This window comes from Hydra vulgaris, chromosome 09 (assembly GCF_038396675.1).
Source record: "Hydra vulgaris chromosome 09, alternate assembly HydraT2T_AEP".
In the NCBI taxonomy this organism is placed as follows: domain Eukaryota; kingdom Metazoa; phylum Cnidaria; class Hydrozoa; order Anthoathecata; family Hydridae; genus Hydra; species Hydra vulgaris.
Genome location: NC_088928.1, coordinates 42221869 through 42241908, shown reverse-complemented (window position 1 = coordinate 42241908; position 20040 = coordinate 42221869). Strand labels below are relative to the sequence as shown.

General features: G+C 28.1%; 1 protein-coding gene across 5 annotated transcripts in view; it reads left to right on the top strand.

Annotated features, from left to right (window-relative positions):
* Nucleotides 1-6117: 6117 nt before the first annotated feature.
* LOC100198141 (serine/threonine-protein kinase D3) overlaps nucleotides 6118-20040 on the top strand; it is a 55943-nt gene continuing 42020 nt past the window's right edge. For 2 of the 5 annotated variants that reach the window (XR_010640858.1, XM_065805761.1), the window contains exons 1-2: nucleotides 18789-18994; nucleotides 19193-19395. Coding sequence is in view for 4 of the 5 variants with exons in the window: in XM_065805761.1 (XP_065661833.1) it covers nucleotides 19210-19395 (186 nt within the window). In the remaining variant the exon portion in view is untranslated. Of the gene's footprint in view, nucleotides 6195-17820; nucleotides 17900-18754; nucleotides 18995-19192; nucleotides 19396-20040 lie in introns of those variants that run through there. The other 3 variants (XM_065805759.1, XM_065805760.1, XM_065805758.1) reach the window with 3 other exon arrangements.

The following is a 20040-nucleotide window of genomic DNA, read 5'->3' as shown; positions in this document are numbered from 1 at the left end:
GTTGGCAAGACTTCTATTCCACCGACGAGCATCGAATCTCAGCGGGCATTTTCTGCAGCTGGGTATTTGGGAAGTAAAATAAAAAGTAGGCTAAATGGCCAAACCTTAAATGCTCTACTATTCCTCCTATCATATTTTCAGACAAAAAAAGAAAGTTTGTAAATAAAATATGCATTTAATATGAATTGTTTTTTTGTTTTACATTTATCATTTAGCTACCATTTATTTATAAATATAAAATAAAGATTTTCTTTAATTTTTGTCTCTCAATATTAACAAACAACTTATTATGTTATTTTTTACAAAGTAGCTTGTTGCTACAGCAGCTACATCGGTAGCCAAAGAAAATTTATGTTTACAAATTTATTTTGAAACTTTGATTGTTTAGTTACTTTAGTCAAATACACTTTAAATGTTCAAATGTTACTTACATATCCAATTATTTGATGAAGGTTATTCTGTAAAGTCTGTAATCTTAAAACATAATATGGAAGGTACCGTATATATATTTCTGCATTATTTTAAGATCTTTATATACACCTGCTGCCTGTTACACAATTAAAACAATTTAAGGCGCCATAGAAAATTAATTTAAGTCATTAAGGCATAATGAAATTAAATAAAAAATTGATAACATCAAAAAGTATATTCATATATGCAGTATTAAGTTCTGTTTTTTAGCAAATATCTCACATTATATAAAATCCCGGGATCCCGGGATTTTATTTACTTCAATCCCTTAATCCCGGGATCGTAATTCATGCCCGGGATTGCAATCCCTACGTATGAATTATAATATCAACGTCGTGTTAAAAAAAAAAAGTCAAAATGAAATGCCTAAAACAGTTTTTATCTATTGACTCAGTTTCTAACATCAATATTATCTATGACTCAGTTCCTAACATCAATAGGTATAATTTATATTGCAAAGATCACTGGGACGGACGTCGAGGTGGTGGTGCAGCAATCTACATTACTTACTTATTTAACTCTCACGAAGTTAATCAGTTCTATACAAACCCACTTGAACAAGTTTGGGTATCAGTAAAAGTTAATAATAAACGCATACTTATTGGGTGTATATATAGACCAAATCTTAATAATCTAATATAATCTAATGCCGAATATGAAGTGGTCTAATAATGATATTAAATCTTTCAATCCAAACAATTCTAACAAGTATGAATTTGGGAACATTTACCAAGACAGCCTCTTTACACAACACATCACATTCCCTACTTTCAAGACAACCTATGGTTCCCCAAAAAATATGTTGGATTTATTATTTACCTACAACAATGATTCTGTTTTAACTCTGTCTCCTAATTTTATACTCGGTAATAACACTAAGTGTCACTTTAGTATTACTTGGAGAATCTTAGTTTCAGATCCACTACCAGAAAACGATTGTTTAGTTACAACAAAGGTGATTATGATTCAATATCAAGCTTTATTGGATCAATCAATTGGGATATTTTATTTCTACACAAAAATGCGGATCAAATGTTATATGAATTAATTTCTTACTATCGTACTGTTTGCGAATTTTTTATCCCCATGATTAAATAAAACAAAAAATAGTATGGTTTTTGGGTTACTCCATATATTAAAAGCTTAAGCGGAGCAAAAAGTTGGCTTCTACAAACTGCTCAACTAAATGGAAGAATAAAAATCTCAAAATAAATTACAATTGTCTTAATCGTTCCGTTAAAGCCGAAATATTTAAAGCAAAAATATTACATGAAAAAGAAATAACATCAAAATCTCAGATCAACCTAAAACTCTTTACAAATACATTAACAAACAACTAAAAATTAAAGATAAAATTCGTTCTCTAAAAAATGCTTCAGGGGAAATTACTGAAACTCTTCCCGATATACTTGAACTTCTGTTTACTCTTGAAAGCTCCAAAAGTTTTCGATTGTTAAATAAAAGTGAAGTTAAACCTAAATGCAATTATAATATCAACTTGGATTTCGCTATTGCAAACATTATTAATGAACTTACCAATCTAAACCCTTATAAATCTTTCGGACCTGAGTGCCTGCACACTTTAATACTTAAGATATGTGCTAAAAGCTTCGCAATTCCGCTTACGAAAATCTTTAATGAAACTTTTAATTCAGGAATAATACCAACTCTCTATAAATTGGCAAATGTCAGTCCGGTCTATAAAAAAAATGAGACAAACTACTCCCTGAAAATTATCGACCTATTTCACTAACCTCGTTGCCTGCAAAATAAACAAAAAACAAAAAACAAAAAAAAAATCTTTGAAAAATTTGTAAAGAATAAAATCTTGAAGCACATCAACAATAACAATCTGCTCTCTACAAGTCAACATGGCTTCCTTCATCATCTTCCTTCAAATCTTGTGTAACCAATCTAATAGAGACTTTTGATATTATTTTGTCCCTAGCATCGCACCAGTTTATAGATATAATCTACCTCAACTTTTTCCGTACCTCACAACAGACTTATGTAAAAATTAAAATCATTCGGAATAAACGGCAAACTACTACAATCGATTAATTCCCTTTTAGTAAGTAGAAAGTAACGCGTTACAATTAACAATGCTAGTTTTGTCTGGGTTGATGTTCTTAGTGGTGTTCTTCAAGGTTCTGTTCTCAACCCGCTCCTCTTTATTCTTTTTACAAACAATCTTGCCCAACTTACTGAAACTTCTGAAATATTTGCCGACGATACTAAACGTTTTTCTAATACTTTATCGCAGACTAATTTTGTTGATCTGCAGGATCGTCTGCGTTTAGTATACGAGTGGTCAAAAACTTGGTTACTTAAATTAAACAATTCAAAATGGTGTGTTATCCATTATGGTGAAACCAATCCTATGTATAGTTACTTTTTGCAAAATAACCAAGGTATAAATGAAAGCCAAAGAAGCTTTACTAAAGAGCGCAATTTAGGAGTCATTTTAAAATCTAACCTCAATTGGATAACACATATTCAATCAGTTGTCGCCAAATCTTTACAAATTCTTGGTCTGCTAAAAAAGACATTCACCATCATTGATGAAAAAATGGCTCTCAAATTAAATAAAGTGTTCACAAGACCACACCTTGAATATGCAGTGTCTATTTGGGCCCCGTATTTAAAAAGTGACATAGCTTTGGTTGAATCTGTTCACGTAAAGCAACAAAATGGGCTTCAAGCTTGAGGCATCTTTTTTTTTTTTTTTTTTTTAAATTTACAATTATTAATCGTAATATAATAACATAACAATACATAAACTTGGTATCTGAAAGAAGATCCAAAAGATCTTGTCGTCAGATCCATATAAAATATATCAAACGTGTATATATAATATAATAAAAATACAATTGATTTAATAATTATTATCAATGTAGAATAAACAAAAACAGAAAATAATTTTACATTTCAAAAATATTTATATATATTGTCAGTAGAAAGAATAAAGTTTTTTAATTTAGATTTAAAAACAGAAAACGAAATTGACAAATCAAAATTTGGAACAACAATTTTGTTCCATAAATATGATGCTCGATAGTTTATGAAAAATTGATTAAACTTTGTTTGATAAAAGGGTTCAATTATTAAATTATTATTTCGTAAAGTATATTTGTTCATAGCTTTATGGGTAAAAAGATCTTTAAAAATGAACAATGGTTGTTCACTTTTACAACGAAACATAAAACATAAAATATTATAGACATTGAGTTCGTAAACGTTAAGTGCTTTAACGTTTTTAAACAAAATATTTAGAATGAGAAAAACGATTTTCAAAACATATTAAACGCATTGCGTGTTTCTGACGATGGTAGAGATTTCGTAAGTTACTTTTAGAGGTACTTCCCCAAACAATATTGGCATAATTTGTATAGCTATGAATAAATGAGTAGTAGAGTTGAATTAAATTTTTTTTATTTAGATAGTATCTGACCTTATATAGAACTCCAATACTTTTGGCCAATTTAGTAGAAATCTTCAATACTACGAAAGACTAAAAAGACTAAATCTACCATCACTTGAGTTTCGGCGCCTACGATGCGATCTTATCCAAATTTTTAAACTAATACATCGATTCGATATAATTAATAACATATATATCAACCAAAACTTATTAACTCTTTGTCACGTGTTTACCATCTTAAAATAAGACGTGAATATGTTTCAAGACACGACCAACTATATAATAGGTCAGCAAAATACTGGAACGAACTACCCGAGCAAATAACTTTCTACTCCACTGTACTTTCTTTATTTATATATTGTTGTATTGTATTGTTATATTGTATAATTATATATTGTATGTATTTTACGGCTACAACTATGATAATATTAATAAAAAAAATTATACTTATTTTTTAAAGATAGTCGTCGAGTTAGAGAAAGCAGTATTGAAACAAATTGAGTAAACACAAATATTTTGTTTTCACCAAAATAGAAAACCATGCTAAAAACATTTAGTTTTTCAACACATAATTGCCTCATAATTGTGTCGATGTGATTGCTTCAAAAAGCCTACTGAAGAATAATTTAATATATTATTAATTTTATGAATTTTAATTTTTTTTTAAGTTTTTTTTTTCAAATATATTTTAAAGAAAAAATATTTTTGACCCAATAAAAATTAAACTTCAAAAAAAATTAAATTTCATTAATGTATATTTTATTAATGTATATCTAATGTATATAATAACTGTAAGTATGGTTTTATATTGAAGATTAATTAAAATCTTTAACTCGTGCGTTTGCATTTTAACAAAACCACCCAGTGGGCATGGGATCTAAAAAAGACGTCTTATGAACGTTTAAAAAATGTTCAAAACGTTCAAATGACGTCATTAATACGTCCAATACCCGCTGAGCAAAGTTTTACCTGGCTAAAAGTTAGACTGAAATAATCTCATAAAACTTCCAAAACATTTCAAAATTTTGCTCAGGTCTTACAGCTATAATTGTGTTTCTCTTACAGCTATAATTGTGTAAATATACTGATCTGCTTTCATTCTTTCACACGTTTGTAGAAACTGCTGTTTTACTAAACACATTTTTTTGTCTGTTGCCAAAATGATCAAGTATTTAATTGTACAAATTGTTCAAGTACATTAGTTTTTTGATACCTAGTCGATTCAAAAAATATAAAATGTGTTTACTATGGTAACTATATTTATTTATGATTTTGTCCGTGATGCTTTAACATGCCATACTAAAATAAACCTCATATACCAGATACAAGATATATTCAAAAATTAAGTATATAAATAATTAATAAAATTGTCAGCAACATACATTTAAATTATTTATATTATTTTTTTCACTTAGTTATTTATTCCTAAATAATTAAGCATTATTTAGAATAACTAATCAATGGCGTTGATTGATTATTGATCGATTATCAGCTATATGCCAAATTGCTTTTCTGGGAATGGACGTCTCCATTGTCAGTTGGAAATAGGCTTTTATACTATGATTAATTTTATACTATGGTATACGTATGACATCTTACCAAGAGTGAAACTAAACCATTTCAAACACTTGAATAAGTGTCACAGAGCAACGTGAGTTTATGATTTTTTTTTTTTTTTGATTAATATTTTTGACTTTATAGCGCTTCAAATAATAAACGTTTTTATATAATCGCAATACCTTTGATTTTTCTGCTATTTAATGTTTTTTAAAAAAACTTATTGAAGTTTTATTATACAAGTATTTTAAAAAAACCTTATTAATTAAATATGGTAAATTGGCGCGTGGTTTAAAAGCAGATTGAGGTTTGTATGTTGCGTGATCAATTTAATAAAAACTACTTCTTTAGTTGACAAAAACAGAAGATAATTTTAAAAATTAATTAGTTACGATTTAATTATCTATAGATTTATGAACTATTTTGGTTGTTTAATTTTTGAAATCGCATCAAAGGTAACATATAAGTTTTAAAAATTACTATTTAAAAGTTATTTATTTCTATGTTAATACAAAGAAATAAAGAACCTGAAGGACCTTATGTTTTATCTAAAATATAAAATTTTTGTTTTTCATTGAATGTTGGAAAAAACTTTTTTTAAATGAATGTTAATACATATGCTCTAATATTGTTTTTTATTTTATTAAAATTTTGAGGTAATTCTTTTTTTTATTCTACAGACTAAACACAAAGTGCTATTGAGCAACATAATGCAAAATGCAGTTTTGAAGTGAAAAACAAAGAGGTAACTGTTCATTATAATATTTTTTGTATTATTTTATTTTAAGAATAAATAATTTCGCTCAAAAATTTTTTCCTTCGGTATCATTGAAGAATCGAAATCTAAGTTAATGTGCTGCCGAAAAAGTGCATTCTCACGTAAAACTAACGGAGTCTCAAAAATAATGTTGCGTTTTCTTTTTTTATTACCTCCCAAAATATTTCTATTATTGTCTAAATTTTATTGAATTAAAAAATATTGATTTTTCTTTTCTTTTTAAAACAATAAAATTTTTTTAATACAAATAGTTTCCGTTATTTATAGACGGGTAGAACAATCTGTTGTTCTAGGATTTGCAAATTTAAGCAAGTAATAGGTAAATTTAAGCAAGTAATAGGTCCTAAGCTAATTAATGTTTGTTTTTTTTTAATTTACTTTACACCATTTTGTTCGATTAGCAACTTTGTACCAAATAGAGCGGTTAAAGTTTAAAGACCAATGTTTTTTATAAATTGCAAGTGAAAAGTTGTTTTTATAAATTGCAAGTTATCTTTTTAGCTCTAAATGATTTTTGGGAAATAAGGCTTGGGGAGCAAGCAGTTGCACCAGTTTGAAATATAAAGTTAGGGGAGCAAGCAGTTGTACCAGTTCGGAATATAAAATCATCGCGGACAAGGAAAGTTACCAGTGGAAAGGCATACTGATTAGTGCTATGTGTAGAATCAATACAAACAATTTCTGACCCATGCTTTTCAAACATTGCCAGTTGCTGCTTAGTTTGTGTAGCAATAACAAATAAATCCTTGTTGATATCAGTATCATCATACACTTTAGGCCCAATAATAGCAGGTTGCCCTTGTGGTTTATATACAAGAATGCTATTAAACTCTTCACACATTAATTTTTGAACAAGTAAATAAGTTGAAGTGCTATCATCTGGGTGAAGCTGACATCCCTTTTTTATGACTCGGTTAATATCAGAAATGTTCTTTTTTGTAAGGAGATTGGATTTAGTAAGAACAATATTAGCTCCATTAACTCTGTTTTCGCGTTCTCCAAAACTCTCTCTAAGATCATGATAGACCTGATTTACTGGTACGCCAATAGATAATTTAGCAGAAATGTTGTTTTTTACATTATCTGGGATTGGCTGGTACATAGTATTAGTAACAGAAATAGTATGATTGTGAGTTTTTATGTAACACACATTTGTGGTTCCATTTTTCTTCATGTTAACAATCATTCTAGCAGGACAGAAAGTATCTGATTTAACACTACCTCTGAAGTATCTTTTATTTGTTTTTCTTGGAGGTTCTTTAGCAGAGCGATGTGATTTTGAATGACCATCAACTTGACAAATAAAATAACTTGTTTTTGTGTCTTTGCTGCTTTGTTTACTTCCAGTTTGTTTACTGAAAAATACATAATTATCAATCTCCTCTTTTTCTTTCCATGTTAAGAACTCGGATTCTGAGGAAAACTCATAGGTTTCTGTAGAAAATTTCCCTTTATGATACTCCTCTATGTGTTTAATCAATTTTATTTTTTGAAAAAAAACTTGATTACAGTTTTTATAATAACAAGGAGTTCCTTTATCTCTGCACTGGTTGTCAGCGAATATGGGCTTATGCATCAGCAGTGTATGCCATTTTAAACTATCTTTTCTTGAAAATGATCTCATACAAGTGGAGCATGTAAAACTAAAAATCAAATTTTTTTGTTAAATTAAAGTTAAAAGTCAGTATTTAAGATATTTGACAAACATTTCACCTAGAAGTTTTCATAAGGCACATCTGAGCATCAGATAAACTAGTTAAGGGATTGAACGAAGATGCTATATAAAAAATAAATATTATAAAATATTTTAGAAACAAACATTAAAGCACAAAATAAGGATATATCAAAAATTCAAAAAATAATGAAATCTCTATAAAATGTATAAATTATAATTAAATTAAAATTCAAAACTTTCCCAAACACGATAAAAAATATATTAGAAGAAAACTAACTTATTCAAATCAAATTATCGCAAAAAGAGTTACTCTTTCAAAAAAACTTTTTTTAAGTTTATTTTGTATAATTATTCATAACAAAATTCGCACTGATACACTAGAACAATATAGAAAAAAAGGACTTGCTTGTGAACAAAATAATATCAATAAAGGGAGACTTATACATTTTGTAATAGTTTACAAATGGAAGACTTTACCCAATTGAAAAACTTGAAATTGAAAATTGAAAACAATTTTAAAAAAAAAGGGAAGCAAAATAGGAAAAAACAATAGAAAATAATGAGACCGTTTTGGTCTCATTATTTTCTATTGTTTTTTTTAATTAAATTTTTTTTATAAATCTATACTTAGATGTTCAAGTGGTATTCCAGTTATAATACCACTGTAGTATACCACTCATTTTTGGTTACTTCCAATTACATTTGCAGAAAATTCAAAACAATTTTGTTTTTCACTTTATCAAATAATTTTCAATATTTGATATTTCAATCTTATTGTGATTATTTAATGTTTCAAACAACTATTTCTAGTTAAAAAAGACATTAAGACAAAAAATATCACAAGAAGAATTGCAGAAGAATTCATGACAACTTATAAACGTAAACCAGGTAATCGATCCTATGCATTGTATCCAGCAGAACCCATGCAAAATGCCTTTTTAGATATCTCAACTAACAGAATATCGATTTTTAAGGCATCCAAGTTATATGGTATACCATATGGTACTCTGCACAACAAGAGTAAACTATGACATGAAAAACTTTTGAGGGCAGTCCAGATTACAGCCCCATACTGAAGAAAAGATTCTACAAATTATTAGCATCCCAACAGATTGGAAGTTACCTTTAGATAAGTTGGATATACGTCTGTTAGTAAAAGACTATCTAGACAGAATGGATGTTACTGATTTAAAATTTAAAAATAACTTGCCTGGCCCTGATTGGATAAAATCCTTCATTGTTCGCAATCTTCTGACTGCTCAAATTGCTGACAGCGTAAAACCAGCAAGAGCTGAAGTTGATCGAAATTCAGTATGTTTATATTTCGATGAGTTATCCATTACACTTCAAGACATTCTTAATACCAATATATTCAACTATGATGAGACAAATGTGAGCGATTATCCCGGCTCAAAAATATTAGTTTGTAAACATGGCCTTAAACGGGTAGAAAGAAAAATGCAGCATTCTAAAGGGGCTATTAGTATTATGTACTGTGGGAATGCAGCTGGTCAGTTTCTTTCTCCCATAGCTGTTTATAATGCTGCAAACTGCTACATAGAGTGGACAAATGGTGGCCCACCTGGAACTATATTCGACAGTTCAAAATCTGGTTGGTTTGACTCTAGAACATTTGAACGTTGGTTCAGGGAAATTTTTATTCCTGAAACAGCATCTCTTACAGGAACTAAAGTTGTTATTGGGTATAACTTAACTTCACATTTCTCATCTGAAACCATCAAAGCATGCTTGGAAAATAATATCTGGTTTACATGATTAATCCCAAATGCCACACATCTGCTACAACCCCTTGATATTGCTGTTCTCAGATCCTTGAAAGTTGAGTGGTAGAAGATTTTACAAACATATAGAAGAGAATCACAAATCAAGGGTTCAATTCCAAAAAACCCAGCGCTCTTGACAAAGTTGCAAAATACTCTGAAAGCAGACAACTTAAAAGCGGGATTCGAAACTTCAGGCATATATCCATTGAATCGAAAAAAGTATTAAAATGGCTTGCAGATGTCAACAAAGACTGATGTCAGTGAGACCATAAAAGAAATATTAAACGAGGGTGTAATAGATATTCTTACGAAGTACTGTGGCAATGATGGAGCAGGAAAAATCCATAGAAAAAGAGGGAAAAAAATTGCACCAAGAAAATTGATCATAATAGATGACATTGATTATAGACAAACATCAAAACAGAAAAAATCCAACAACCAACAAATTAAAGGCAAAAAATCAAAAATAGCTTCAAAGGATGTTAAATCTCTGTCTAAATTAGAAGACATTGAAGTCGGTAGTAATGATTATCCCAATGAAAGTAATGACAAGAAAAATGTTGACAAATAATAGTTATCAACTAGAGTTTGCAAATGTAAAAAATATTGATAAAATCTGTTAAGTGAATCCGATACGCTATCAGAAGATGTCAGGAATATTCACAAAATGATTGAACATTTCATTTAAGAAAATTAACACTTTGTCTTTCAAATATTCAATTTACTAATTAGTACCCTGCAGCAGTTTAGAGGTGCTACACAGAACAACTAATTCCTAGTCCGGGTTTAACACCAGTTGTTGTAAAATCTTCAGGAAATGTAATTTTAAGGTTTTTTTGTTTTGGTATCTTTTTTTTATTTTAAATGGAGTTAAACAAGTAAAGTACATTAGTACTTAATATTTATATACAATTAGTACTTTTTTTTGTTTGTATTATTTTATAACTGCTAATTACAATTACTCTAATGATGATATTGATATATTATATTGTTATATTTAGCATATTAACACCAAATTGTTTTTCGTTTTTTTGTCCATTTTGTGGATATATTCGATAACCAATCTTGTTGTCTAAATTTATAATTTTATCAGTAAAATCTTAAAAATATATTTGTAAATTGTGTTGTAATTTAGTAAAACTCCAAAAAAAAAGTATTAATGGCACTTGTGAAGATGGCTTAATTAAAAAGCTTTTAAGAAATAATAAATCAATATTCACCCCCAACGAAGGGTTGAGATTGATAACATTTTTGACTTAAAAAAAAATTTATATACATATTAGAATATATATAAAGTATATATATATTAGAACCAAAAAAAAATTATATTTAATGGAATCCTATAAAGGAAAGCTATAATGTTATATCAAAAAAATAAAATTCAAAAAAAAATTTATACGAAAGAGTTTATTTGCAAAAATGTTCAAAAACCTATCAAAGTCAACCCGTTTGACGGTATCACTTAAGGTTGGCCAATAAATGGTAAATTCACTTTTTTTCACTGAATAATTTTTTTTTTTCATTGTCAGCATAACCTCTATACAAAAAATTCATAAGAACAAAATAATTATCAAAGTAATTATCAGAAATAAGTTCAACTATCATATGTAATATATATATATATATATATATATATATATATATATATATATATATATATATATATATATATATATATATATATATATATATATATATATATTATTCATCGTTAGTATTATTATAATGTTTAATAGCTAGTTAGTTTTTGAATCACAAAGAGCGTGTTCAGTAAACCCATCAACATCTAATTAGCCTTGCTCATGCATGTGTGCACGGAAGATGGAGTGCTGTGGTAATTATGGTGGTAGCTGATCGAATTTTGCTTAGTTGTGAAATTTTTGTTTAGTTGTGCGTTTTATGGGTGAACGGCGCGATTGTTAAAGAAGTTAAATTGATATAGTACTTTTTGGCCATTTCACGATGAAACTGCTAGTGATAATTTTAACTTGGTTGGATGTTAATTGGAGCAATAAGTCAGCTAACTATGTCAAATTATTTTTCGGTATTATATTTTTGGATGAAGTCACTGCGTAAACGTTTATCGTATAGGTGAGGTCGATGCATCTAGTATTATTTTAAATGAAAAATCATTTCCAGAAGAAAAAAAATGATCTTCATATCAATTTGTATGATGTTTTAAAAGCCTCAAAAAATGTTTGATAAATCTTTTTTTTTTTTTTAATATATCATTAGAGAGTTAAGTAATCCAAACCTTTTTCAAACTTTAAAAATCTAAAAATTGTGGTTGCATATGATTGTTTGTTACTAATTATTTTTAAAAATATTCACACTTAGAAAAATAAGAAGTTGGACTAGTGTTTGACTTAAAGAAATTGACAACAAAAAACAGAAAATGAAAAATCACATTCATCACTCTTTTACAGCTATTTTTAATTAAATGCATCTTTTAATCAATTAATGGTATTAAATAAATGTTTACATTATATTCATTATTCTATTCAAGACTATCTTCCGTAATAATTTAATTATTATATTTTTTGATGTTATCATATTTTATCTTTTTTTATTCGAATTTTTGTTCCGTAACTACTTTGAAAGAAGAAAAAAAAACAGGTCAATTTAGTCAACTGATTAAGTTCGAATTTCATAACAGCATGTCTTCATAAGTCATAAGCAAACAAGCATAAGTTGTCTTCATAAGCAAACAAGCATAAGTTAAGTGCGAACTGTCGTAAATGCCAACTTGCATAAGTGCCAATTGACGTAAGTGCGAATCCTAAAATAATTTCTATCATATGTTTTTAATTTCTTTTGGCGCACATATGCGAGTTCACACATATGCCAATTCATACTTTAAACTTGTGATAATTTGCACTTATACCAATGTTTGAAAATTCTTTTGGCGCACTTTTGCCAATTCACACTTATGCCAGTTTTTGCAATTGCTTCGCATTTATGCCAGTTGGGAATAAAGAAATTGACACTTATTCAGCCTCTTGCATTAAACTAATAGACAAAGATGATTGAAAAAATTCTTATTTGAATGTACCGATTGTACAATCAGCTGCAATATTAAAAGCGCTTGTAATAATTTGATAAAAACATTCAAGTGTTAATTGAAAGACATTGATTGCGAACTAACTTTATAATCATTTATCACAGAAAAATAAAAACTTGCTGTTACTTTTGGGGAATCTTTTAAATTTCTATAAAACCACCAAAAATTGAGGGGGTTACAAGTTTTGTTTATTCATAACATTTGAACGCTGAGAGATAATACTATGAAATTTAAAATTTATCGTTGAATATTAAGTCTAGTTTAGAGTAGTACAAAAAAGTGTTCTATCAACTTGTTAACCCTCACTTTTGGGGTGGGGGTTTGTTTGAATGAAATTAAAGGGCTTTTTTGTTCCCTACCTCCAATCATAGCAATTTTTTCCTAAGCATCATTATTTGACATAATTATAAACATACAAATGTTTGGAGTTTACTCCATGTCTGGAAGTTAGCTTTCTCAAACAGCAAAAAATGCAGTATCCGTCGCTGACTATTAAACAAATCTGAAATTCAATATAAATGTTAGTGGTCAAAAGTAAATTAGAACGGTAAAACTACTTACTTCATTTTTTATTTTTTGCGTAAGATTTTCGCGGATAATATTTTTAGAATAGTTATGATATTTTGGCGTGGGGTTTTGGATTTTAGTTCCTCTTCAACCATATTTTATTAGTTTCAAAAAATGCAAAAATGTGTTAAATTTTTTTTTTTGCTTATTTGTAATAAATAATAAGTGTCAGCAACTAAATAAAAATTAAAGTTATTTAAAAACTCAAAAAGTAGTCAAACTCAAAATATTAGTTTTTGAAATTTTTCTTAAGAGGTTCTTTTGCTTTTAAAACTTAAGCATCATTAACTTAAGAAACAGTAACTTTAACCTAAAACATTCATAATAAGTTTACAAATGCCATATAAAATCATTTAAAAGAACTCGTTGTGGTGGATATACAATCTGTAAACTATTTTGGGATTTAGTTAAGTAATACACCGTGTAATCACAAACGACTGACGACTGAATAAGCGCGAATTTTCATAAGTGCGAACTGGCATAAGTGCAAATGGCGTAAGTGCAAACTTATATAACTGCAAGTTGGCATAAGTGAACCAAAAAAATTTGCAAACATTAGCATAAGTTCGAATTGGCGTAAGTGCAAAGCATTTGCAAAAATTGGCATAAGTGCGAATCGGTATAAATGCAAACTGGCATAAGTGTGCCGAATAAATTATTAAACATTGGCATAAGTGTGAACTGGTATAAGTGCGAAAAATTATGCCAATTCGCACTTATGCCAATGTTTGCAAATTCTTTTGGTGCACTTATGCCATTTCGCACATACGCCAGTCCACACGTATGTCAGTTTTTGCAACGCTTTGCACTTATGCAAGTTCGCACTTTTGAAATTCGCGTTTATTCAGCTTCCCGTCTCACACTAATAGATTTAACATAACGATATGCCGCGCCTAAAATTACAAATATACTATTAGTAAGATTGGAATATCTATGGATACATAATGTATGTACATATTATTTTGGAAAGGAAAACAAGAATTTGCTTAACTTGTGTAGTTCGTACATTTTTATTAAAAATGAAAAATAAAAATAAAAATCGTTCATCGTACTTTTCATAACTCTTGAGAGAACTTTCCACTTACTTAAACTCACCAATTAAATTTTTTTTTTAAATTTAAAAATTTTTTTGTGTGTATATATATATATATATATATATATATATATATATATATATATATATATATATATATATATATATATATACACACTTAAATATTGTTTTAATATTTAAATCTATAAATACAATATAAAATGTATAAAGACATTACTTAGGCAAAAAGAAGACAATGGTTGTCTTATCACTATGCCCTGCAGTTTAAACTGTATTTTTACATAGCAAACAGTTAGTTTTATTAGATACGTTATTTTAATGACTTGAAAATTTACTTGATTTATTTACTTTACAAATAAATTTGAATCAAGCAAATCAAAAAGCAAAAAGTATGACAAAATTTATTTTGAATGACTACACTTAAATTTAAAACGCTGTCAACAATAAAATGGAGTGCTTATCATGCTGCAGTAAAGCTGGTTAAGAAAAAGTATCAAAAATGATTTGCAACAAAGTTCTATGTTATCTACATAAAAATTTAGATACATAAAAGACAAGACAAGGTCGCTCGTCTGCTGTCTGCACTTTCATATTTCTATAAAATGTTTCTTAACAAGTTAATCTTTAACTGAAGTATTTGCAGACTAAAGAATTAACTAATGACAAAAAGATAAAATGCTAGAGGCGCTAAGATTTTTTGCATAAGAGAAACAGTCCACAGAGTAACGTGAAATTAAAAAGACATAACTAAAAGCAGATCAGTATGAAATTTCCTACAAAAAAAAGTCTGGTTTAAAAAGAGAATAGCATGTACTATTGAGTACATGCTATTCTTTTTTTAAATTCCATGAGAGTAGCATGGTTTAAAAAGAGAATAGCAAACAAGGGACTTGAAATTACACTCAAAATTAAAATTTTATGATGTAATAGTTTACTAGCCATCAATTTAGGCTTTTCCGTCAATTACAATTGTTGATATTTATGCTCTTACAATATACAATGTAATATAATTTTTTGTTTTAGGTGCCCCAAGTAGGCCTAAAGGTTTTGTCACAAAGAACCGCGGAAAAGCATTTAACTAAGAAGTTTATGCCTTCTTTCTTAGCATTGGCGCGAAATATGCCCAGAGCTCTTTTCGAACACTGGATCTCTGACCATTGCGCCACTACCGATTTAATATATAAAATTATTCAAATGAATTTACTGAAATATTTGTGATTCTTGAAATGCAGTTCTTTGATTTGCGAAAAAATTTGCATTTTATAGACTAATATTGATGTTTATTCCTTGTTGATCTTCTAATATCAGTGATCTTGCCATTGTTCACACTCACTTACAGTTTATAAATACTTATTTAATAAATAAATAAACTCTAAAGTTGTGATGAGCGTTGCGGTAAACCTTTAAAGTTGGAAGCACAAGAATTAATTTTGGCATGAAGTTCACAGTGCGCTAAATCCTCTTCCAAACACGCTTTAGCTTTTTAGGAATAAATAAATACCCCTTTAAAAATACCAGATATGGATAAACACTTACGGGTAAATTTTCTCGGTTATGTTAATGACTAAGCGGTAATGACTGGCGAATATTCGTTAAAGTTCGGGTTACGAAGTTTATTGAAAGGCAAAAATGACTTCGTCTTCAACTTCGGTTCTGAAGTTGAAATAGAAATTCGGCTTTCAGTTATATTCGGTATCAATTTCAAAATTTTATTTAACTTTCAGTTAAATTCGAAAGTTATCAAGTTTCTTTCAATTTATAAAGAAGAATAATTGTGAAATATATTATGTTTTATGTATATCAACCTGTTTCTTTTGGTTACAACCCTCTTTCAACAATTTAACTCCGAAAAGTGTTTCGAAGTTAAAGGGTTGAGAGAGGGTTGTAACCAATATAAGAAGTAGCTTCCTCGACTATAGTGGACCACTCAGCCTTGGGAACTTGAATTCAGTAAAAAAAAAAAAAAAACATATTGGAAATACACACATATCACATATAAATATCAAACGCCACACCGTTGTTTAAAAAAGGAAGTCGTCTTGATGCCGCTAATTACAGACCAGTGTCTATCACATCAGCTCCATGTAAAGTAATAGAAAAGATTACCAGTGAACAGATAACTAAATATCTTGAAAAAACGAGCTGCATCTCACATAATCAACATGGATTTATGTTCAAAAAAGGATGCACGTCTAACTTATTGGAGAGTGTCAACTACATCACGAGTTAAGTAAAAGAAATTTTGTCGATATTGCATTTTTGGACTTCGCGAAAGCGTTTGATAAAGTTTCTCACCGTAGACTACTTCATAAATTGAAACCATATGGGATTAATGGCAATGTTCTAAAATGGATTGAGTCATTTTTGATTAGTAGAAAACAGCGAACTGTTTTAGGTGAACACTTTAGCGACTGGACCGATGTTCTAAGCGGAGTTCCTCAAGGGTCTGTACTTGGTCCAACATTATTTATCATTAATATAAACGACTTAACGGATAAGTTAAAATCAGCTCATAAAATTTATGCTGACGACACTAAACTGTTACAAGAAATAAGACCTGAGTTTCACGATGCTGATCGCCTGATCCTCTAAAACGATTTAAACATTGTCACAGAATGGTCAAAGGAATGGCTAATGGAGTTAAATGTTCCAAAATGTAAAGTTATGCACCTTGGTTATGGAAATAGTAATCATGAATATGTAATAAATGATGGAAATACATCACTTACTCTTGAGGCAACGGATATTAAGAGAGACCTGGGTATCTTTATATCTAATGATCTAAAATGGAATCAACACATACAGGTTGCAACAATAAAAAAAAAACATTTAGAATTTTATTACTTTGGAAACTCGCAGGAGACGTGGCGACTTAATCCAACAGTTTAAGCTAGAAAACGGTTTTGAGAGTATCAATTTGCATAATCCACCAATTCGCAGATCATCTTCCAACTTCCTAATGCGTGAATTCACATATAATAATGCTCGTCACAATTTTTTTACAAATCGTATTGTCAATGATTGAAATAACTTGCCGTTAGCATGCAAAAAGGTTCCGTCAGTTAACGCATTTAAGAATAGAATAGACAAGTATTTTTTTTCTACAGCTGCAAACAGTACATCTTTTACTGAAGATGAGTTGCACGTTTATTAATTAATTCGTGCTTTAGCAGCTACAAATATTGGCTTTTTAGATACTATTTGTCATAGATGTAAACTTTAATTAAATGAAAGCAATCTTTTTTCCCTTTTTCTCAAATTTGATATCAACTTATTTGCTATGAAATAAAATTGCTTTTTTTTTTTTACTTAAAGTTTATATTTCACAAACCATAAATTTTTGTATAATTTGTTGGTTTTGTTTGTTTGTTTTTTAATTATTTGTTATTTTATCTAAGAGGACTTATTTAAATATATTACTATTACTATTACTAAATAAATTTGTCTTACAGAGTCTATAGGCACGAAGTCTATTCATCATTCATAAAATCTTATTTATCGCTTTCAGAAAATCCTAAAGGTAAAAAACAGGTGAATATTTAACTTATTATTCTTAACGATCCTTTTTCCTTAATAAAATTAACAATCAAAATTTTTCAATAAACGTTGTAAATGCTTTTTTGTTCATGTTCGTTCAAAAACATTAGGAGTAGTAAAGATTAACTTAAGCTCTCATTATTACTGAATTTTTAGATTTTTTATTGCGACGCAGATTGTTTTTGTGAGGGATTTTTTTAATAAATTAAAATTTACTTGGCTTCACTTGTTCTTCGTCATGTTTTGAATTATATTTAATTACAAGCTAAAAAATTATAATTTTAGTTTATACAAAATGATTATACATCAACCGCGACGCAGTGTTTAGAGCGCTTGCTTTAGAAGCAAGAGACCGAGGGTTCAAAGCAAGCTCTGGGCATATTTCGCACCATCGGTAAGGAAGGAGGTTTGAACTTTCTAGTTTAATACTTTTATGATGGTGCTCCTAGAAAACCTAACGGCAAAACCGTTAGGTTTTCTGGGAACACCTAAAACAAAAAACAAAAAAAAACAAAATTTTATACAACTTAGTAAAAGTTCTTAAAAAATTTATATTTAAATTTAATGTTTTTAAAATCTAAATTCGACTTTCAGTTTAATTCAGTTTAGAAGTTCAAGTTCGTCTTTCAGTTTCAGTTCGGGCTACATATTCGGCTTAAATTCGTCTTTCAGTTAAATTTGGTATACGCGTACAATCTCAATTCGTCTTTCATTTAAATTCGAGTCCTTAAAAAGTCGACTTCGCCGGTCCTTATTAAGCGGTTAGTCGATAAGACGTTAAATTTTGTTTGACCCAATTTTATATTCGGTGCACAAACCTGTATTTGTACATTCGCTATCGATAGATCTGATTTATCCCGGTGATATATCACCGGGATAAATCAGATTTTATAAACATGAACAAAAAAAAATTCGTAAAAATATAAAAGACAATTTTTATATTAAAACTCATATAAAAATATTGCCAGAGTTATATAAAAACTCCTTTTTTTCTTCTTAATGTAATAGTAATAGTTTATAAACCTTATTGTTATGATGTATGCACTAGTTTTATTAATAGCAGGTGTGCCTAGAAGGAACGTGAGCAAGGTGCTTTTTTGTGTTATTTTTTAATTTATTTTTTAAATTAGCATATGCTAAAATTCTTGTAAATGACATTGGATATTTTACATAAAATGATTGGAATTAAGAGTTTTAAAAAATTTTAAAGTACGAATTTTATATATTGTTTCTATTTTTTAAAAGGGAAAAAGTTGTAAACTGCTGCATATTGATTTTGTATTTTAGGGAAATTGGAATTTACAATGAGTTCATTAAATTCTCATAAAAAAGACAGCATAGATAGTTATGAATATCAAGAAAACAATAATTCTAATAATGTAGACAAAGAACTTGTTTTTAAATTTGGCATTGATAGAGAATCTGTTGTATATGAAGGTTATGATTTGGCGAACCTCAAAGAACTAGCTGCTGTATTTATTCAAAGCAAAGTATATATATATATATATATATATATATATATATATATATATATATATATATATATATATATATATATATATATATATATATATATATATATATATTAATATTTATATTATGTTAGTGTATTCTACAAATAGAGTGCTCAATGTTCTTAAAGAAGAAAGCAATAATAAATTAGTATATATATATATATATATATATATATATATATATATATATATATATATATATATATATATATATATATATATAAATTTATTTATAATTTGTTTATATATTGTGCATATATATATATATATATATATATATATATATATATATATATATATATATATATATATATATATATATATATGTATATATATATATATATATATATATATATATATATATATATATATATATATATATATATATATATATGTAAATTATGTTAGTGTATTTTACAAATAGAGTGCTATATTAAATAACCTGTGTGTTTTTACAGCTTCTATTCCACAGATTAAAAACTTTGACTTTGCAACTAATATCTTTTTTTTAAATTATTTTATTTTTTTAAAGTAAACCAAATTTACTTGTAAGAATTTGCTACATAAGTCTATTATAAATTAAAATACTAAAAAGTCTTATAGTTGGCAATTTAATTTTTT